General features: G+C 31.6%; 2 protein-coding genes across 6 annotated transcripts; one reads left to right on the forward strand and one right to left on the reverse strand.

The window, feature by feature from the left end:
* Positions 1-781: 781 nt before the first annotated feature.
* Positions 782-22,013, forward strand: LOC131844607 (serine/threonine-protein kinase mig-15). 5 transcript variants are annotated; one of them, XM_059193538.1, is made up of 21 exons: positions 782-1,061; positions 1,246-1,311; positions 6,518-6,725; positions 6,830-7,006; positions 7,085-7,316; positions 7,408-7,536; positions 7,990-8,220; positions 8,304-8,380; positions 8,463-8,547; positions 8,772-8,895; positions 9,956-10,052; positions 12,701-12,830; positions 13,807-13,957; positions 14,296-15,246; positions 16,331-16,447; positions 18,614-18,998; positions 19,264-19,484; positions 19,576-19,766; positions 19,856-19,982; positions 20,605-20,739; positions 20,914-22,013. In XM_059193538.1, the coding sequence occupies exons 1-21, from the start codon at positions 996-998 to the stop codon at positions 21,160-21,162; spliced, it is 4,149 nt and encodes a 1,382-aa protein (XP_059049521.1). In that variant the 5' UTR covers positions 782-995; the 3' UTR covers positions 21,163-22,013. The 5 variants fall into 5 exon arrangements, with proteins under 5 accessions (XP_059049521.1, XP_059049523.1, XP_059049522.1 ...); XM_059193540.1 differs by having other exon boundaries at positions 18,800-18,998; XM_059193539.1 differs by having other exon boundaries at positions 13,825-13,957.
* A 1,290-nt stretch (positions 22,014-23,303) lies between these two features.
* Positions 23,304-23,699, reverse strand: LOC131844515 (p53 and DNA damage-regulated protein 1). Its single transcript, XM_059193428.1, has one exon. It carries the CDS (start codon positions 23,697-23,699, stop codon positions 23,304-23,306), a length of 396 nt encoding a protein of 131 aa, XP_059049411.1.
* Between the last annotated feature and the right edge of the window lie 245 nt (positions 23,700-23,944).

A 23,944-nucleotide genomic window follows, 5' to 3' on the forward strand; every position in this document is an offset into this window, starting at 1 on the left:
TGTGTTCTAAAACTATTGTAATAAAAATTATTTTTATAAATCATAATCATCATCATGTATTTTACATCTTGAAGGCGTAATATTCGTAAGTTAACTCTCTATAGCTCCATTTACACAAAGTATTTTATATTTACGATTTAATTTACATAGTAAACTGCAATCTTGAAAGAGACTTATTAATTAGTCACTGTGTTCGCGTCACACTTACAGCAGCATGAGATAAGATTGCCATTGTAAAAACAAGAAAAGGAACTTTTTGTGCTGGAGCTTTTTTTTCTAAAAAGGGCCATCTTATTTTTAATCATAAAATAAAATAGCCTGTATTGGCAAGTTATATATTATATAAATATATAAATTAAGTCAAAATACAAGTACATTTTATATAAAGTGGATATTCATAATTTCTCACCGAACAATTTTTTTTAAATATTATGGATATTATTGTAAATTGTGTGTCAATTTCTATGGAAATATTTGAGACATATATTTAATTGTGGGATATCATTATACATATCACAATAATCTAAGCTGACATTTGAGCGGTGTAACTGGATCTCGGGAACTTAGAAAGTACAAATAAACAACAATTCACTATAATTCCCTTATATAAATGCCAGTGAAATTCTTATTTTCATAATAGGAAATAAATTTATTTGTATAACGATTAGTTTTACTCTATTTAAACACAGTGTAGTGAAATGGTATAATTTATTAACACTCTTCCAACATTAACTGTTTTAAATACTAAGTAGTAATTTTTAAATATTCTTGTATATGGCATCCCCGCCGGGTGTAGTGCGACCATCAGTACGATTGTGTATTTGTAATTTACTTATTTTTAAGTGTAAACAATGTGTTTTTTAAACAACTTTACCATATAATATTTTAAAAATATATAACATCTTTGCCAATGTCAAATTTTAGAGCTTTTGTACGCTTTTTACGTTGATGTGAGGTTCTCGTGCTTTGTCTTCGTGTGTGACAATATACTCAAAATGGCGCATCAACTAGCACCGTCTGTAAATTGTTCATTAGACGACATTGACCTCAGCGCTCTAAAGGTAATTTTTTACTAAAGTGTATTTATATGTAACATATTGTAAAACACCTAGGACCATCTCTACTCTTATCATACAGAAAACATTAATGAAAGGGCAATGATCTCACAGGGCGTGAATCATAAGTGAAGGTTCGCCTATTTGAAGGAGTATAATAACCTTTATCTCCTGCCATATATCTTTTCAGGATCCCGCTGGCATATTTGAACTCATAGAAGTAGTTGGAAATGGCACCTATGGCCAAGTGTACAAGGTATGTTGCTTAGTACTAACATTTCAACTATCAGTAGTTATAACATTATTTGGAAAATATTCTCAAACTTATCCTATTGTCAGGGAAAAATTCTACAGGGCTCAATGTGTAGGTAAATAGATATTTTTATTCAAACCCATCTGAGAACATCCAATAAAAAATTACACTGTGGTATAGTGATGCAAATCAGCACGTTCAGTAAAAGATTGTGCGAGTGTACGTTTTGTATAACGACACGTAGGTCACGCAGTACCTCATATATATAGTTTATGTAATTAGTGTAAGTTAGAGTATTCAAGATGTAACAGTTAAATATACAAGTTACACCCTACTGTGTGTGTTTACTCTCACCACCGCTCCTGTCATCACATGGCGACCGTGACAAAGAAGCTGCATAAATGGATCAAGATCAGACTATACTCTGAAGATCTTCGGGCAGCAAAGAGGTATAAATTATTTATCCTCAATATATTGTACGGTGGACATTAATGTTCCTAGGCCATCGGTGTCCAATATCCTCAAATTGAGGTTCACCGCATACCTGTGCCTAAAAAATTGATTGAAGCATCCATAGATGGAAGTATAAAGATTGAATAAAAGGGTGCTAGCGGTCTACAAATGTTGTAGTGATTATCAAATGTGCCGTGATTAGTGTCATTTCTGAAGACATTTTTATACATGTTTGGTGCAGTGAAAATATAATTTAGGGACATATTAAGTGGTATATAATATTTGATTGTGTATTTAAATTAAAGTCACTTATTTTGAACAGGAAGTAGGCAAACTGTGACAGGCCACTTACACAATTTTTGAAAGAATTTTTATATTAGTCTGTATAATTTAAAAATGGCCGCATTTGATTTAAAAACAGGTTTATTGTTATTACCTATAGTGAATCGGGATGAGGAAATTATAAAAAGCCTTTTAGACGGCATTGAATTTTACAAAACCATCCTCAGGCCTGATGACCATACCTTATTAATTAATTTTATATTAAAGACGAGACTTTCTAGTTGTGCCAAATTAAAATTAAAATCAAACTACGATAATATTAATAATTTAACGGAGGATATAAGAAAAATTCTATTACCAAGTAAATCGTATATTCATACATTTTAACGCAACTACAAAAATGTAGGCAGGGTAATAGGACAATTTTAGAATTTGGGGATGAAATTGAAAGGTTGTTTGTTGAATTAACAATTGCCCAAGCGGGGGGTTTGAACACCGCGTATGATATTCTATTGCCCATAAATGAGAATATTGCAATTAGGCAATTTGCATACGGGCTAAACGATAGTAGGTTGACAATGTATATAATATGTAGAAATATATCAAATTTACAAGAAGCTGTCAAAACAGCAATAGAAGAGGAGGAATTCATTCCTAAGAACTTCCAAACGTGTTTAATAAATAAAATAAATTATGACGCAAGAGAATTTGATCGCAGAACAAATCAATGTCAAGCGAAGCGTAATAATACTAAGGCGCGAAGTCAGCAAAATACAATAATGCATAGTAAAGAAGGTCGCGCAGTTTGTTATAGTAAGCATATGAATTACGTCAAAGCGTCAGCTGATAGTAGGAATAGCGATAGAAAGACATCGTTAGATTTTGTTCATGGAAATAAGAATACCGAAATTTTAGCTTTTAACACAAATAATGTAGTTAAATTTAATTGTTTTAATAAGGATATATTTTTGATAGCAGACTCAGGAGCGTCAATGTCTGTTTTAAAGTACGATTGGTTAAAAAATTTGCCTTCAATTAAGATTCATAAAGATAACGCTATAATAAAAGGCGTATGTGGTAATCTAGAGGCAATGGGATTTGTTTACCTGAATCTTGAATTTCAGAAACTGCAATTTAGACAAAAGTTTTATGTATTTAAAGAATTACAGTGCAGTTCCCATGGTATATTAGGAGAAGATTTTTTAATACAATTTAAAGGTATTATAAATTTTGAATTGGGCTGTTTAAGTGTAAAGCCCCACGGATCACTTGATAGGGTCCGTATACCTTTTCAAAAAAGAGAAAATGGTATAAAATATGTTACTTTTCCTAATAAAAGGAAAACTGATTATATTGTGGAAAATGTAAATTGTTCGAAAAATAGAACAACGAACCAATTATCGAAAATAATTGTAACGTCCGATGAGTTAAAAGAATTAAACTCATGCTGTTCAAGCGTTAAGCAAGGTCCAATTAAAAAAATTCATAAATGTTCTCAAGTGAAAATAAAATCTAGTCCATCAAAGATGGTAGAAATTACTAGAAAATCACAGTTTCGTGTGAAAGTAAATATTTGTAATAAGGAGACATTAGGAAAAGTGTTAGGTATGCATAATATGCATGATAATGCGTGCAATGTAGTTCTATCCGGATCTATAATATATTTAAATCAAACGTCTCTATTAACAAAGGTGGGCGTAAATGAATCATTAAGAGAACTTGTAGAGATATGCAAGGATCATAATATTATGGAAGTTATAATTATTAAAAATATGTACAATAAGTCTCAAGTGAATAAGTTCTGTCGGTATATACAGAAGTATGATGAGTTTTTACGATTATGTAGGTATACTGTAAAATGTATAGATAAGTATAGTAAGTCAATAAGTACAGATAATGAAGTGAGCATTGTCACATTGGCCAATAATGTAAAGCATAAAATTTCTTAAAATTGTTATAGAGTAAAAGGCCTAATTTTAATTTTTGGTTACTACTTGTTTAGTAGAAAACAAGATCTGTTAGATGATGACAAATATGTATTAACAATACAATGTAATTATAAAAGTTTGTATTTTTTTTGTACTCAGGTATGATATACCTTGAGAAATTGTTGAGTTAAATTAATCCTTAGTGCTGTTTTTTTTTGTCTTTTTGTATGTAAATGTTTAAATAATAAAAATTGTCCTTGTAATGTTAAACTTTCAGAGGGAGGGGACACCCTCACCATAGACACCCTACTTTTCAGGGGAGGTGTGGTATAGTGATGCAAATCAGCACGTTCAGTAAAAGATTGTGCGAGTGTACGTTTTGTATAACGACACGTAGGTCACGCAGTACCTCATATATATAGTTTATGTAATTAGTGTAAGTTAGAGTATTCAAGATGTAACAGTTAAATATACAAGTTACACCCTACTGTGTGTGTTTACTCTCACCACCGCTCCTGTCATCACAACACCTAATAAAATTATTACAATTGAAGAGTTCAAACTACTAATGTCAATTAATATAGCTGTTATCCATTTATCTGTCAATTCACATGAATGTGTAACAAAGAGGACAATAACAATTGTTTGGTTGAATAATATTTGGACATTCATAATAATAAATGTTTATCTATTTACCTCATAGGTATTAGTAAGTTATTATAAACTATGCTGGTGTTTAAATTAATACATTCAGAAATCATCCATTTTAGTATCATTGTGTCTTAGCATAGAATATTTTTTGTTTAATTATCTATATCTAATCTAGGCTAAAATATTATCTCTAAGTACAGATATTTTATGTATGTGTATGTATTATGTACTTTTAATCTTATCAAATTTAAATAATTTAAATTAGCTGCTCTTGTTTTATTAAAAACCTATCAATATGTTTTCTTACTTTTAATTTAATATTTTATGAATATTGATGGTCTAGCAATTAAAAACACTACCTTAGTAATGGTTGTGGAATAAATTTGTGGCATTATACAATAATTTGTATTCAAGCTGTCTTTAATTGGAAGTATAAAAATTACATTAATATTCACCATTGATATATTCTATTTTTGTTCTGTAATATTTTTTATAAATCACATATAATATTGAAATCTACTCTATTGTATAAACAAAATTTTATGTCAGTTTGTTAATTTTTTGTAAAAATATGTATGTTCTTAATGAATATTCATATGAAGATAAAAATTAATATTGAATTATCAAAAAAATTTACATTATATTACTCGGGAAATAGTTTAAATAGTTTACAAATCTATCCATTGTTAAGTAACAATACTGTAGATGTACACAAAAATGTAGACTACTCAGTGTACTAATTCTAAGTAGACTAGTTCACAGGGATCGCCTAGTACTAGTAATGTAATATAATCAGAATAACATCTCCATATTCTTGTCTACTAAAATTGAAACTGACAGGGGTTATAGCATGCATATCAAAGTATGTTCTGTATTTCCTTAGTTCAATAACTTTTATTTTTAGTCTTAATCTAGAAAACTAGACTGCATAATTTTGCAAATGGTCAGGATTAATATTGTTGTTACATATAATTCTGTGTATAACTAAGAAATTGGAGAGACAAACAACTGCCTTATGAAGAAGAACCTTTAAAGTTCAATTTTAGAATCCTAAAAATATTAATAATAGCTAAAATCAAAATAAATACGTATTCTTTCTTTCATAAACTGCTATTACTGCCATACATTGTATACATTGGTGTTCATCTAGATTTTGTACCTTTAAATCAATATAAATCACTTTACTTGTAGAATTCTAGGGATAAAACAGAAAATTGTATTCTTTCTTCTATCATGACAAATAATGATTTTGTATGTTTACTTTAATACAATTTCTATTACTGTAGTGTTTTTGTCATGCATCTAACAGGTCGACTTCACATCTGGTTGTTTGTCAGCCTTTATTTTTCCTGCCATCACATGGATACCATTGTATTTCATTGCTTTATTTCTCTTTATTACATCACTATTTATATTATAACTATGGTACACTTTGTATATAAGATATACAAAGTGTTTCTTTATTCCTTTATTTGTATTCATTTATTCTATAACAATTACATAATCATGTTTGAAATTAACATTTATAAAACAATAAAATAAAACATTCAAGATAATTACTTTCCATTTGAACAATCAATCAATTTAAATATTAATTCAAATAATCTTAATAATATGTCATTTATGCAATTATTTAAGTCCAATATATCCTTTGAACAGGTTTAGTAGTCTTAAAAATATTATGGCTGCCAGCAGTTTTCAAGTCAGTGGTTAACTTTAAGTACTCTGTAATTACAAAAGATATTTTGTAAATCATACTTTTGAACAATAATTTTATTTAAAAGTATAATTTTCGAAATATACAGTATATTTTTTAGTATAAGTCTAGAAGTAGTAGTGCAAAGGTATTCTCCGAAATGAATATTGTGTGTAATTTCCATTATTTTGAATTTTAGGGACGACACACAAAGACAGGGCAGCTTGCCGCCATAAAGGTAATGGATGTGACACAGGATGAAGAAGAAGAAATTAAGCTTGAGATAAATGTGCTAAAAAAGTATTCCAATCATCGTAATATTGCCACATATTATGGTGCATTCATCAAAAAAAGTCCACCCGGCAAAGATGACCAGCTCTGGTTGGTTATGGAATATTGTGGTGCTGGTAATTATATAAGTCACAGATGGAATCTGTGTATATATTTGTATGTTTTGTTATGCACTTTTAACTAATTATATGATAATATAACCAATTGTTGCCAATTTTAGGATCTGTGACAGATTTAGTGAAATCCACAAAAGGCCAATCTTTAAAAGAAGAATGGATATCATATATTTGTCGAGAAATACTGCGAGGTCTCGGTTACTTGCACAGCAATAAAGTTATTCACAGAGATATCAAAGGGCAAAATGTACTATTGACTGATAATGCAGAAGTCAAACTTGGTAAAAAAATGTATATTCTTGAATATTATAATTACACAATATTATTTACATAAATTAATTATTATATGTTTTAAATAGTGGATTTTGGTGTATCGGCGCAACTGGACAGAACCATTGGCAGAAGGAATACCTTTATAGGCACCCCATATTGGATGGCACCAGAAGTTATAGCTTGTGACGAAAATCCTGATGCAACATATGACAATAGGTCTGACCTTTGGTCTCTTGGCATCACAGCACTGGAAATGGCGGAGAGTCAACCACCTCTTTGTGACCTTCACCCTATGAGAGCTCTATTCCTAATTCCCAGGTAACAAATTAATAATCATCGAATATCCATCATAACATGATTGTATTTGTAGGTGTGTGTGTCATCATACATTATATTTTTATATTTACAGAAATCCACCACCCCGGTTAAAGGCCAAAAAATGGACAAAAAAATTTCATGGTTTCATTGAAACTGTTTTGGTCAAAGATTATCATCAGCGTCCATACACTGAACAGCTTTTGAAACATCCATTTATAAGGTAAGAACATTTACTTATATTACGGCCAGCCTACAAATTATATTACATTGATTTTAGACTTGCATTAAGGCAACAAGTGGTTACAGTGAACTATTAGTATTTGGGACATTTTAGCTTGAGGTCCTCAGATTATCTCAACTTTAGTATGTAATCCTACATTACAAGTATTCCATATTTCTATACATTTATGTCAAATACTTTAAGTAAATAGGTCTAATCTCAATTGGAACAATTTGACATATGTTGTGATTGATTAGTTACTGTACTGTCTTATACCAGAATATAATATAATCAATATATATATATTATTTAATTACTTTTTCTTGATTCTTGATTATTATACTTTTCCATTTATTATTGCATCATGATTACTCACAATAAAATATTATCATAACGTAAATTTTTATTTATTGAGTATACAATGTAATGTAATCTTTTATATCATATCTGTAGAGACCAACCCACAGAGCGACAAGTCCGAATACAACTGAAAGATCATATAGACAGATGTAAGAAAAGAAAACAGGACAATTCCGTGCGAGAGGACTACAAGTACTCAGGTTCTGAGGGTGAAGAAGAGGAGAATGCCGTCGCTGGAGAACCGTCTTCCATTGTACACAATGCGGCTGCACATCAAGGCGGCGACACTCTACGGCGCAACTTCCAACAGATACAGGAATGCAGGTCAGTATCTATTATTTACAAACATAATTCATCGCCCATTAACTTTGTTCTTTAATATAACAACGTTTTAAAAAACAAATCAGAGCTCCCGCCGATGCTCCACAACCGCAGCCGCCGCCAAAACGCAACAGCAAACGCGAAGATCGAGAAGAAATTCCTGGTAATATAATAATAACTTTAACAATGTGATACACTGTAATAACAAATTGTGGGTTTTCTTAACTTTTTTATGTGTACCATAGAGCCTGGTCCGCCGGCGAGGCCTTCCATCCCCCAAAGACTGATTGTTGTGCCAGATCCGCAGATGCAGCAGCCTAATAGATACAGGTAGATTTTAGTGTTCTAATTATTATACATTTGATTCCTATTAGTGACTACTAACTTACTAAAATTTTATTAACTTTTTATTGGTTTTAGGTATACCGTGTACAATTTAAATCGAAATCAACCTATGAATAAATGAAATTCAGTCATTATTTTATTTTTAATTTCGAATAAATACAAATTAATATGATTTGATTAAAAATTATATCAAAGTTCTGATACTACAGGCCGCTTCCGCCGACACCGAAGTCCTCAGGATCATCGAACAGTTCGGGTTCTAACAACGGTACTCCACCCGCCAGCGGGCCACAGCCACCGCAGCGTGGATCACATCACATGTTCAAACCTATGGTATGTATTTATTTATTTTATTTATAGTATATATTTATTACATATGTTTTAACCAAAAACCATTATTACTACTTCCCGTTAGTTGCAAATGAAAACTGAATTATTACCTCAAATATGTTTTTTTTATTTGCTTGGACTTTATTATTCCTTTTTATTTAGTTCTTTTTTTCTTTTCATGTTTCACATTGACTATTCTTGCACTCCTGATTTAAACACATGCAGATACCACAAAGAAGACCAGAGGTTTGTTGAAATAATGTTATTTATAGAGATTACAAATTGGTCTGACAGGCATTTATTACATTGAACAGGCATTCAACGGTTCATCCGACATGTTTCGTATTTTGTTACAATTGTCTATTTTACTTGGACATATTATGTGGCTTAAACTATTATTTTCATTTGCTTAATGTACACTTATTTTCGTGGTAGTGTTATTTGAAGATATTGTGATAAATTAATCCGAGATCAAGACATGTTTTGTAAAAAAATATAACATTACATGAAATAATATATAGATTTGGATGGTTAGGCAAAGAAACTCGAGAGGCGAGTGTTGACTTACGTCGGCAAAGGGGCTCCTTAAACCTGGGGCACGAGTTCAGGGAACTGCTCGGAGTTTTCCCTTCTGCCACACGTAGGACCCGGCACCCGCACGGTGAATCCAAGACATGCTAGGAAATCCGTCTCAATAGGCTTACAACCGTCCTTATTAAACCAAACATATATCATTCTTGGTCTAAATATTTCCAATATATGTATTCATTTTTAAAATATTCAAGTATCTTAATCATTTATATTTTGTTTAGTATCGGTAGTATAAGCTGACTCGATTTTAATTTAATATACTAGATTATTTATTCCAGAGCGGTCTACTATGAATAAATATAATGAAGTAAATTACATGAGATTTAATATATTACATTTATTTACTAGAAGTATTAGTAGTAGTATACTAATTATTAATTACATAAATTTTACTAGAAGTTCAAACAGACCAATACGCAGGTATAGTAACAGCAAATTGCATAGATATAATATGACATAATAAAATTTACAGGATTTGGACAAATTAGCCGCCCAACTTAACGAGCTGGGCGTGGTGTCCGGAAATGAACCGCCTAATCGACCTCCGCGAGCACCCGCTAATGGTCAAGGTAATATATACATTGAGACCTATAGTTATAGCTTTTATATCGGGCATTTTATATGATACTAAACGCTATAACGATAATATCGAATACAAAAAGATTTATTGTTATTATTATTTATTATTATTGAATGCAAAGGTTTATTCGACAATCTCGAAAATTTCCTGCTTAAATACCGTCAAATTTGGCTAATTACAATATTTCTTCGAGTACGCCGTTCTGAGTAATTATTATTTTTTTTAATTAATTGGAATAGCAAACAAGCTGATAACCCACCTGATGCCTGATGGTAAGCGGTAACCGTTGCCTATTTACGAGCACATGAACATCACGACATTACGTTATCCTGGAACCTCCGTGATGTCGCTCATGCATTGACAATCTGGAGGACTATATTATGCTTCTTATTCTGTCATTTCATTGCCAAATCTCATCCTATAACCAAAACACAGCTTTTTCATAAACTACGCAGCCATTGACAAACAAATTTTTTTAAAAGTAAATGTCAATATACATCTATAAATTGTTCATAAAAACTCGAAATCTAGCAGAATCTATTATCCTTTGATTGACTATTGATTTTAATGATAATTAGATATCTAATCACGATTAATTGTTGTAAAGATATACATAATTATTTTCTCTTTGTTTTTTGGTATTCAAACTGGTTGAAGAATGACTAAGGGTTTTTTTATTGTTCGCTGTTTATTGTTGGTTCCAATTTTAGTATTATTAATTCTCCTTTTTAGCTTCAGCTTTGCGGTTATGAGTCAGTCAACTAAGTAGATAATATTTATATGTAAATAGAATTAATAATTAATGGGTAATTCTCAAATTAAATTCAAAAGTCGTGTCCTTTGAGTTTTAACAAAAATCTAAGAAACATGAATCGGTTACCAATATTTCCTAGTAATCTACACTACTGTGCCTAAAAGTTTCACACATCAGTTTGGTGCTAAAAGTGTGTAATAAAATAAATGCATCTATTTAATATCTCCAAAATCATTCCCTCACTGTGTTCCAAGCTCCAAATTAAATCATTTCATCATTACCAACGACACAATAAAATTTACAAATCTGTTGCAAGTATAGCCGAACGAATAAAAATGTAATAGATTAAAACTTAATTTAGATTACAAAGTAATAAACAAATTTAATAAATTGAAATATGTTGTTAAATAGACAGTACTACCCACTATCAAAAACCAATAGCAGCATTCGTGTTTGATGATTTTTTTTAAGACAACACGTGTCTCAAAAAAAATCATATCCTCACACTTTACTGGCAATCGAATTATGAACGCATCTGTAATCAAACATGAAAGCTGCTATTGGTTTTTGATAGTGGGTAGTACTGTCTATTTAACAATATTGCGAATTTAACGTGAGGGCGTAAGTGTTTGCGCTGAAAAAAGATTTAATAAATTAATTTTTTAAAGTTACATTTTTGATCGTCATTAACACTCACAGCCTGGTAAAACAAAAGGTAAATACTTATACTGTTATTAATTATATAGAGAAGTAGCGTTTTGGGGGTACCTAATTTAAGCATAAACTTATTTTCAAAAGTAAGATTATATCACGACCTGCCTTCAATTATTATTTATTTCGTCATTCCTTCACATAAATTTGTAGTGAGGGAATGAGGATTTATGAAGAATTATTTTTGATTGGGTGGGTTAACTTATCTTATTGATTACTTTGACTTAGTCTATAATTTGCTGTTGCGACATTAGTTCAAATTCAAATACTGTCAAAGACAGAACAGAGATGATATTCCGTAAAGATGTTTTCCCAAAAGGAAAATATGTAGTAGATTAGACTAGGTAAAAATCTAACTAGTTTAAGACTGTTTGAGACTGAATAGGACTAAAAAGGTGGTTAGAAGAGAGTAATTTATATTGCGTCAATTCTGTTCTAAGACTTATTTTTTATTTTCTTTAAAACGAATTTTCTTCTTTATAAGTAAGTACATTGCTATAATGTCAGTTAAATTAATTCTTAAGTAAACAAATATTATTATTTAATTAGAAAACCACGAAACTATTGCAATACGACTATTTCAATAGTTACGTGGTTTTCTCTGATTTTCTGATCAGTAATAGTTCTTACTGGTTTAAGAAAATAATATTACTATACAAATGTAAAAATATTATTTTAAATTAAAAATAATTTACATTTCAAAGGTTCTCGAAGTTCTCTCCCTCACTTTTATTTTTTTTTATTTCCTCATAATACAGGTATATCATATTCTGGGGACCACGATGTAATTAATTTATGGCGACATCAGTACTAAAATATCCATAAATGCAAATTAATGACAATAATTTTTTATTTCCGAATTTCGGGATTTCATGAGAATTACCCTAATACATATAAATATTATTTTGGGGGAGGCCTTTATTCAGCAGTGGACATCTTCCGGGCTGAAATATTATTTTGTATAAAACTTAGTAAATAACATTAATATCCACACAAATATTCTGAAGTATTTTTTATAACATATTCTATTTTCTAGTTACAATCGATGTAGTGGATGACAGTATTGGTTAAAATCGTTATACTTAAAAGGCCAGCCTAATATTCATTTTTTAACATTTTAACTTTATAGAATACATATAATGTTGATTTTGTAAATATGGGAAACCGTACAGGACCACCGGTGGAGAGAAATCCTCCGGAGCCTACATTTGAAGACTCGGACAGCGATTCAGAAGCCGAAGAGAGCGGCGGCAGGGTGCGCAACGATGGCACATTATTGGCCAGTGATCCGCCCAAACCTCTGTAAGTTATAATGATTAAGAATTTAATATGCAATAACATCATATACTCCTGCTTGTTGTTGTTTGGTAGCATAATGGAAGTCAGTCTACACAATAAGGAAGAAACCTGACGTGTATGTATGGATTTGAACCAAATACCGCATATAAATTCGTAATTATTAAATTAATTATAGATTTTGCATTGTACTGTACATACATGTCTATAGCCATATCAGTTATCAGGTAGTATGTTTACTTATAATGAGTACACTTGCTGACCGCTTATAATAATAAATAATGGAAAGAACATCTAAATGTGTGGGTTTGGTTACTATAACTGTTAGCCTTAAAATGATTTATAAAGATTTTTTTCTGTTCCTTGTATATCCGCAATCAGTAAGTGTACTACAATCGGATTGGTTGGTTGGTTGGGATTTATAAAGATGACTTTCAAATACTGAAGGATCTAATGCATAGTCAGGGATTCACAGAAAAATTAAATGATTCTACCTCCCCATATTCCGTCAAAAGATTATACATTCTTTTTGCACACTTTATAATTTAGTAATCTAGCCTCGTAGTGGCTATTTAAATGATCATCTGTCATTAATCAAATAACATGAAACCTTCTTATCTAGAACAAAGTATTGTTACTATTTGATTATTTTATACTCTGTCGTGTGAAAACAAGATTCGCTATGATTGTTACTATGTGTGTAACATGTATATTAAAAATTTCTGTATTTCTTTAATATACTAAAATATAACCGTAATATGATTGTATTTAGTAATTTTATCAAACTGTAACTATATATAGCAACTATCATTATTCCATTCCATAATTGCCTCTACAGGTGTTTTTATTATATACTTTCATTATCATTTTGTATATATCTAATATTCATTACATTTTTATTTTTATTTGCCTATTACGTTATGACTTTATTTAAATTATTTTATACCCCTTCCCTTCCTCTTGTTTTGATTTGGCTTGTCAGTCCCGAGTTCTGCTACAGGCCAGGGCTGAGCGCGGTGTCGGAGGACGCGGGCGCCGGCGGCGGAGGCGGCGCGGGCGGAGCCCCCACGCGGCCCCTGCCGCCCACGCCCGACGACGACGACCACGGCGACAGGACTCTCGTCATGAAGAGGGTGAGTCTTCACAAACGTGATTTCAAAACCTCCGTTATCATCATAAACATAATAAAACACGCTTGCGGTGTCTCTGTAACTGCTAATTATGTATTTTCATATGCAATATTACTCATTTTAAAATCAATTTAAACAATACAAACGTAGTAGCTACAGGGTTATCGATTAATATCAGTGTTTAGTTTTCTAAAAAATAGCGTGACATTCTGAATTCTCTAGGTTATTTTTAGATTAAAACTGTTTTCACGCCAAAATAAGATTTGTGAGCACCTTTTTTATGTTAATTTTCTTATTATTTATTTGTACTTTTTGTATCGGGCATGTTTGACAAACACCAGAGAGAAGGCTCTGAAAACGATAAAAGACAGTCCGACGTTGACGAGGCCGTACTACTTAGAGATTGGGACTTCGCTAGATTCTTCCCGTCGAGAAGCAGCGGAGTTATGGAAGAGAAATCGAACGTACAGAAAGAGGCCGAACGTAAACAAGCACAAATACAATCTCAGTCCAGAATAGAAATGGAGGATGCCTGGGCTAAATACAAAGCTATTGCGACTCCACCCTCTCGTCACAAACAGTTATTCCAAAAACCCAATGAAAGGTCGACACAAGAAAAGTTGTCTGACCTGTTAAAGTATAAAAAAGAACAAGACACAGAGATAAGTTCTCCGAATAGATTCTTTAGAGGATTTAGAAGAGAAAACTCTGATTTCTTTCCATTACCTAGTACTCGTCACTCGGCCATTTACTTTCCAAAACACGACAACCAAAGTGCTTCTAAACAACTCAGATCCAGTGGATTTTTTAATAACTCTCGTAAGCAAAATATGAAATCGCCGGCTACTGGAGAACCTATATTGACAGACTTTATAAAAATGAATGACAGTCTCAAAAAACAAGTACAAGATGAAAAGAAAAGTGATAAGAAGACTAATGACCAAAAAACAGGCAATAATCCCATAGATGCTCTGAAGAATGTGGCAGCACTTATCAGGCAGGACAGTGAGAGTAATGGACCGAGCCGACAGAGTAGCGTAAACAGTGACTCCCCCGCGACGAGTATCTGCTTTTCGAGCAGTGCTTCATTCGAGAAGGCTGGCACCCCGGATCTAACGGCGAGCACGCTAGAGAACAAGGCTGCGACTGAGAGCATTACTGATACTAATGGTGTTGTGAAGCCACGCAGAGAAAAGACTGAATCTGATATAGTATATCGAAGAAATTCCCTTTATAATCGGCACTCAGAGCTTATGTCGAGTGGGCAGGAAGCGGTACTCGCACAGGATCAGGTAAATTGCTCCCTGCTCAGGATAGTTCATTTAATATTTTCCTACTTACAATTGGTATGTGGGTTGTTCTTCCTAACTATAGATTGACTAACATTTGAGGTATTGCCAATGCTTTTATTTTAAAACGGTTTAATATTCTATTGGTTCTGGATTGTTAAATATGTATGGTAATGGTTAACAGCTTTTGTACATTTTATATAATTTTGAAATATATTTACACTAATGAGTTTCACTAGTTCATATAGATTTTAAAACTACATAATATCATAAGTTAAATTAAATTAATGGTGAATGGATATTATTGCTCACGCATCTTACATTTTGGCGTGATTTGGTTACCCATGATTATAATAAAAATTACATGTATATATTCTTATTTATTTAAAAAAATATTATATGTATTTTGAAAGTTCTAAACAGTGTTAATTTAATATGTACACAATGTAGACGGCATTAATATTTATAAGATCTATTTATAACAGCTTCATTAGTATTAACATATGCCTAGTACTGACTCCATCTTATTATCCACGAGTACTAAAACCGTGTGCGGTTACCGACTTCCTGCCGATATATGAGACATCTCCATAATGATAAGTAAAAACTTGTGCCAAAAATTAACCAATTCGGGAATGAAATTCTAACGATATTATTATAGGACCTGAAAAGAAAATAATGGCGTTTGTGAATGTGTGTTATTGCATGTTTGGCTGCAGTGTTTGTGTTGTCACGCTCTGTTTATTTTTATTTAATTATACTACTACTTATGCTCGATATTAACTGCTGATACAGGAATACAACGTTAATTTTCAGATAGATCCTGATATGAAGTGTGTTTATTTTGAGATCTTAGTTTGATTATTTGGATATATCTACTTAAAACAAATATTTTGCTTTAGAATCTATCATTTTAAAGTATGCTTTTAATATTCGCAACAGATCATAAGCGAATCTATTGTGTTATTCTGCTGTTAAAATATTAAATTACTCTGCTACTAAATTGTGAAACAGCTGCCTGTTGATAGACGGTACCGTAGACATCATTGCACTACAGAGGTGCTTACAAAGGCTGTGTTATGTAAAGGGTCGTCAAAGTGAAGGCAGCGGTGGCGCTCGCACCAGCTCGGTACTGCCAGACTTGCTAAGCCAGGCCGGACAGCCCGCCACTCCACCCAGACACGACAAATCCACCAGTGAGGAGGTAATATCATTTTTATGCAATACCTACTTTAGATTAATACTTACATAGCTCTATTATTTTTGTTTCTTTTGCCACATCGAAACTTCATTGGATAGTTATTTATTATAATGAGTATTTAAGTAACTTAGTTATAAATGGATAATAGTAGATTGTGTTGTTGTTTTTGGCACATATTTGATACATACAATGTCTACTTGACGATTATCTAAAATAATGGATTTCAATTATTATGTAAATATCTACATACTATAACAACTTATTTGAAATAATATTAAAACTAAGTAAGAACTTTTTGTTAGTGATAAATTTATCTTTACATAATTATCGCGGTATAATACATTTCTTTGTTCATAAGTGACTGTCCACATACTTATATGAAGTGAAGTCAATCGTCGTATCGCATCGTTAATCAATAACGTATATAAAAATACGCATATTTTATATCCGATAATATAGTAATTTGTATTTATAAGTATGTCTGTTTGTATTATACCTATGTCGTGCTTTTAAAAAAATGTTTTTAGGTATATCTTATCTTTATCAAGACATCACATAGTCTACACTCACCTTACTTTGGGTCTAAGTAACGCTATGTGATCCTATTCAATATTTCTTAAATTAAATGTTTATACCAATATAATAGACACACAGGTAAATCAATTATTCATTAGGGTCTTACTGAATGTTCTGTCAAATGAAAATAAATGGTGTAATGATACATGTATATGTTTAAATGTGCCAAATATTGACACAATACTTATTATGAGAATACATATTCCTTATCATTTTAAGATTTTATTGCGGAGATAGCATTATTTCACTACAAAACTCATGTTATTGTGGGATGTGGCCATATTCACCGTGCTTAACAAATATAGCGTAGAGTCAATATGATATAAGCTTTTAACGTGGGTAATTAATTATAAAGTGATTTCATAAAAACATTCCTTATATCGTATCGTATATAACACAATATGGAGCTTCTAATACCATTAAATAAGCCTAATAAATAACTCGTGATTTTATATATTTTATATGAAATAATTATTACATACATGTGTGTAACTTATAATTATTGTAAACACTCTTTTAATTGATGGGATATGTATAACGACAATGTATTAGAAGCTCTTAACTCAGAATCACGTGTGGTGGCCAGCTTTTGGTTTATCGTATTAATTGTGATAATCGTTGTCGATCATGCAAACGTCCGGGAGCCACGATCCGCGACCAGTTCGCAGACACCCGATACAATTGCGTAAGTATTAATCGAGTTGTGCAAGAGGACATGCTTCTGTAAAGGTTCTCATAGTTTGTTGTTTGTTAAAATTTAGACATGTATCATTTCTTCTTATATATCCATTTTCTTGCTTTCACCTATACCCAACTATTAGAGTAATAATAGCGTACTGGACTTCGGCGCAGGTAGACCAGGATTTTGAGGTAGCTTTGTAGCCACAGTAACCGCTGGTCCAACGGGTCAATACCAATTTTCGCGATAGCTTTTGTTACAAATCCCATTTATTGCTTCTAAACAATGTGTATACGCTATAAATAAATTTCTAGTAACTGACTGGGCCAAATGGATTCTTGTAAAATAGAGCTTGATATTTAACTTATTTGAAAAATGTTTACAGTTATAAGTAATAAGTCTATTTCTTCATTTCATTATTTTAAATAAACAATATAGAAGTCATATTAATAAAATATTTTAAAATAGAGAGTAAACAAAGCTAATAGAAATTACAATACTAACTATCAACCTCAAACTATTAAACAAACCATTTGAATGCGACAACGCTTTTAAAGCGAATGACAATAATAGTAAAATCATTGCCTGCATCACGTACGTCATATGGTATATATCACGATTCATGCCATGATCATGAGTCATTAAACAAATAACTTTCCAGCCACATTTGAAATGTCAACTAATCTTTGGGCGATGGACTTGACTAACAAACCAATTTTTATATGGAAATCTGTGTCAATAAAAAAAAAATATATATTACAAAAGAATATTTTATTTGCGATTTAAATTATCAGAATATAATAAAATTTTTAGTTGTGCAATATATTTGCAGCAAAAACAGTCTAAAATATTTGTCTCTTGTGTGTAATATTTAAATATGAAATTACTTACATTGTCTATTTTATCTGTTACAGTATAGGCAAGCGATTGCCGGAGGCACGCCCCTGGCCCCGCACCATCATCACCACCACCATCCCCCGCCTTCGTCCTCAGTCCAGTCCACCCCATCCAAGTCGTTCCTGGCGGGTTCTCCGCATTCGCTACAACAATCGCCATCCAACTCGTCGGTGGGTTCGCAACAGTTCCTCCCCTTACAACAGAAGCAGCGATCGTTCCTTACGTTTGGTTTCGGTGCGGGCTCCACCGGCACCGGTGGCTCCGGCGGAAACGCTTCACGCCGCGAAAGCCACGTCAATGTCAATGTCACGCCCACTGGACATGACCTTTCTTCTGACACACCCGAGATTCGAAAATATAAGAAGCGATTCAACTCTGAGATCCTCTGCGCGGCATTATGGGGTTAGTATTTACATTATCATAATCTGACTGCCAAAGCACACCTATCTTTACACAAATATCTCGCTACGCCCTCTTTATTAATTTGTTCACACAAACACCCATTATGCAGACTGGACGCGTATGCGGCGTAATTTGACTTCTTCCCCCGATAGTAATTTAAAGAGATTAATTTTATAATAATAGACATGTGATCTGTATCATAATTTCAATAATATTTAATATTAAACATATAAATAAATAGTGTAATATGTATAAATTTTTTTAGGCGTTAATTTACTCATCGGCACTGAAAATGGTTTGATGCTATTAGATCGTTCAGGTCAAGGCAAGGTTTACCAACTAATATCACGGCGCCGCTTCCAGCAAATGGAGGTTTTAGAAGGGCAAAATATTTTAGTGACGGTATCAGGAAAGAAGAATCGCGTTCGTGTATACTATCTTAGCTGGCTTAAATCAAAAATTTTACGCACCGATGGTCTTAGTGACGTAAGTAGATAATTTACTAACATCTTATGTTCCAATTGTATGTTACATTACATACAATTATATGTACTATATTTTTATTTATCTATTACAGCAAGTAGAAAGAAGAAATGGCTGGATTAACGTGGGTGAACTTCAAGGGGCTGTTCATTTCCGAATTGTTAAATACGAAAGAATTAAGTTTCTTGTGATTGCACTTAAGGACTCAATTGAAATATATGCGTGGGCGCCCAAACCGTATCACAAATTTATGGCATTCAAAAACTTTGGGGATTTGCAACATAGGTAAAAGATTACTAGATAAAATCATATTAATCAAATATAACATTTCTTCTTATTATACTAATTTTACAAAATTTAAACTATCGTTTCAGGCCTCTTTTAGTAGATCTTACTATTGAAGAAGGAACAAGACTGAAAGTTATTTATGGGTCTGCAGATGGATTTCATGCTGTCGACCTAGACACTGCCACAGTCTATGATATTTATATTCCAAAACATGTAAGTAAAATTTACAATTATATCTGTATACCATATATAGTAGACGGTTATATATTTGTGTATATAACGGATATTAATATAACTACTGAAGCCACAAAATCATGTTTAACTAAAATCCCAATTACAAATGTATATACAAAGATTCAGTTTTACAAAGACTGATAATCAAATATTGCTGTTTTGAATTAAAATGTTTTTTAAACAAAAAGTTTTGAAAATACCTCATGTCATGAACATTACATATATTCTACTAAATGAATAACCCTCGGAGTTACTATTACCTGCTTGCCTATAACCGCTTACAGAAACGGACCCACTTTTATTATTGATAAGTGCGTAAATAGATAGACAATATTTATTACTAAAGCCTTTTTTGAATCCTATTAAAAAATAAATGTAGTGGCTCATGAAACCTCTAATAAACAAACTTACGACTACCAACTCTTAATTATCAATTAGATATTTTTCTTGACAATTTCATTCCTTGCGAATGGCGGCCATATATGACCCTTGTATGGCCAATTATCCCACTCATTAATACATATGACAAAAATTTATAACATTCATAGACTATTTGACTTGTTTATAGTATATGGAACTTGAATGTTATTATAATTTCCAGACACAAGGAGCAATTACTCCTCATTGTATTGTACCTCTTCCAAATTCAAATGGTGTCCAGTTGTTACTATGCTATGATAATGAGGGTGTTTACGTAAACACCAATGGGCGAGTTAGCAAAAATATAGTACTTCAAGTAAGTAACATCTATTTACTAATTGGTTTATTTAAATATAATTAATAAAATAAATGACTAGATTAAACATATATAGCTTTGTGTATCAATGAATGTTAATTGAATTGCAATATTTTTTTGTATGTACTTCTTTTTCCTAATTCCATTCACTAATTATATACTTAATTCTTCCAGTGGGGTGAAATGCCTACGTCAGTTGCCTACATCGGAACAGGTCAAATAATGGGTTGGGGTAACAAAGCTATAGAAATCCGTTCTGTCGAGAGTGGTCACCTTGACGGCGTCTTTATGCACAAGAAAGCTCAACGACTCAAGTTTCTATGTGAACGCAATGATAAAGTATTTTTCTCATCTGCCAAAGGTGGCTCGTCTTGTCAGATATATTTCATGACGCTCAACAAACCTGGCATGGCTAATTGGTAGTGTCAGGGGCTACCAATGTCTGGAGCGTCTGCGAACTGTGATGTAAGTCTGCAATGTACGCAATGTTAACTCCTGTAATGTACATGTCATTACTGTACAATAACATGCCAGTAATTAAGCCAATCAATCAATGTTACAAAAGTTAAATTGTCTGGCCATTCGTAATTCAAAGACTTGTGATAGTGGCAGATTTATAATGTGCTCAAAAGACAATCCACAAAATATTATTACAGTCTAGTGTTTGAGGACCGACTTTTATTGAATTGAATGGTACCATTTTGTACTGTATAATTACAATTTGAAATCCTGATAAATATTGTAATATTAAGCAATAACCTTTAGGATAAATATTTTGATATTGACAAATATAAGTAAGTTAAATACTGCTTAAGTTTTATATTATGTTGCAATTGTTTATTTCTTAAAGAAAATATAATTCAAGCTATTAATTCATATATGCCATAATTATTATATCGTTTGTAATGATAAGCTAGTTGGGTGAAGTGTAATTGGTTACAAAATAACATTTAGGTTTGCAATTCAGCAGCAATGCCATGTCCGACACATTTTAAATACTATTTAATTACAATTATTGACAATTTTTACACAATTTAGGTAATGTAAATTTAATCCTCGAATTTTTAAGGCTACCTACTTTTATAAATTGGCATTTAGTGGAGTCACATTGTATTATAATTACTACACCAAACATTTTTAAATGGATAAATCCTAAAATTTGGTACTATTTATTATTTATTTGTTATTATGTACTATATTATTTACATGTATAAAGATGTAACTGTGCATATTGAAAATTATATATTTGATGACTTTTTATTTCAAAAATATCTTAGTGAAATAAAATATTTAAAAATTGCCTGTGTTTCTAATCTACCTACATCATAATATGTATCATCAATACTATATAGCTTACAAAATCATAAGGAATAATTTGTTTTCATGAAATTTATCAAGACTCATTGTTTGCTGAAATGCTGTTGAATATATTACAAATGGTGCCCACAGACCCAATTTCTAGTAAACAACAGTGTCCCAAGGGCCTATCATATACCTACAAATTATTATACTTACATGTGTTATACATGTAAAACATCCTCTTGAATCACTCTATTGCTAAAAATTGCATTAATTATAGTTTGAAAGATTTAAGTGAACATACAGTGGCAGCAATTTTATGTAAAGATGTAACAGTGCATGAACACTTACAATCTACAATTGCTACTGTAGGAACATGTGTCTTAAGGATAACAAGTAACTTTATTTCTAATTAGAAATACCACAAGTAGTTGGGACCACTAATGGTAAGTACTAACTGTCGCCTATATATGAACAGCACTATGGACATACCACTATCATGTGACAACCATGAGAATACTCATGCTTTTATGTTATTAATTTGTAGGACTAAGATATCATATCCCTTATCCTGTAATTTCATTGCTTTATCTTACCCCTTAACCAAATCAGGTTACAAAGCTGAAATGGGTGAGACTGAGCTATCATGTAGATGATATTTTACAAAGTTTATGTTAGTAAAAATTTGTTTTATTTATCATTACCCCAAAAAGTGATAATAAAACATTTGTGTTTTTAATATTTTTAGTCACATTTCTAGATTTTAATGTTTAAAAGAAAAAAAACAAAATGCATCATTGTCATATTTTAAAATTTAATGTTATAAAAAAGGCCTTAGGCATTTTTATTTACAAATAATTGTGCAGAATTTATAATTTGTATATGTCATATCCAAAACATTCATATTTCTTATTTTTTTACTGTACCTTAGACTATTATTATCCTTGTAAGTGAAGTTGTTGGAAGTACAATGCTGACCATCATAGAATTAGTTGTTTGTACATTTTTATAGAATATGTCACTTCAAATATCTCAGGAATTTTTCTAATGTCATCATGTAAACTTTATCATTTTAATATTTAATCTGCTGCTGCTTTCTCTTATTTCCAAATGAAGTAAACAAGGGACTATGAAAGAACTTCGGCACAACCCTACCTTCCTGGCCAGGATATCCATCCTATTTACAATATGTTCATGTGCAGATCAAAATGATTGTTATACGAGTCATATTCATGCATTCATCATTCATATTGACATTGTGTATGTTAAGGAATGATTCCAGCTTTTGATAATCCTTCAGTTTCCTTTGATGACATAGGTACTAACATTAAACCGGGTATTGGTGGTTGCATTTCCAAATCTCTAAGATTATTTACTTTTACTTTTAGTCCACATTGTAGCTTATTTATATCTACATCTAATTGTTTTTGATCTTCTTCGAGAAGGCATCTTGATGCTTCCACGTTATGTTTTATTAGTACTGAACCTACAGTAAGCCAACAGTTTTTCTGCATTGATTTTGTGAGGTTTCTTAAGGCCTCGCGATTTTGATTTCTTCTTTTATCCAACATTACAATTTCACGCCTATCACACAATATTTCTTCAGCTAATTTCTCTGCTGAAATAAGATACTTTAATACCTTTTCTTGGTCATGCTGCATAATGTTAAATATTGATAATCTGATAGTAATGCAAAAACTAATATGGAATTAAAACCTGAAATGTAAACAAAGAAACGTCACTGTCATAGTGACAACTCAAAGTTTCATTATGGCTGTATGGGCTGAGTCCTTTTGATGACATGATTGATCACAACAAAAAACAAATAATTTAATTTTTGTTGATCAGTAAAGATAAAAATTATATGCCGTTATATTTGACATTGAAAAATATTTGCATATTTTGG

The sequence above is a fragment of the Achroia grisella genome, unplaced genomic scaffold (genome assembly GCF_030625045.1).
Source record: "Achroia grisella isolate CSIRO2021 unplaced genomic scaffold, CSIRO_AGI_Agris_v1 utg402, whole genome shotgun sequence".
Classification (NCBI taxonomy): domain Eukaryota; kingdom Metazoa; phylum Arthropoda; class Insecta; order Lepidoptera; family Pyralidae; genus Achroia; species Achroia grisella.

What these genes read in the sequence shown, in the direction of transcription:
- LOC131844515 (XM_059193428.1), bottom strand. Translation starts at nt 23,699, where the DNA reads ATGCAGCATGACCAAGAAAAGGTATTAAAGTATCTTATTTCAGCAGAG.
- LOC131844607 (XM_059193538.1), top strand. Translation starts at nt 996, where the DNA reads ATGGCGCATCAACTAGCACCGTCTGTAAATTGTTCATTAGACGACATT. An exon ending in ATATTTATATTCCAAAACAT is followed by an intron (nt 19,983 to 20,604) that starts GTAAGTAAAATT and finishes TATAATTTCCAG; the next exon opens with ACACAAGGAGCAATTACTCC. An exon ending in GCAAAAATATAGTACTTCAA is followed by an intron (nt 20,740 to 20,913) that starts GTAAGTAACATC and finishes TAATTCTTCCAG; the next exon opens with TGGGGTGAAATGCCTACGTC.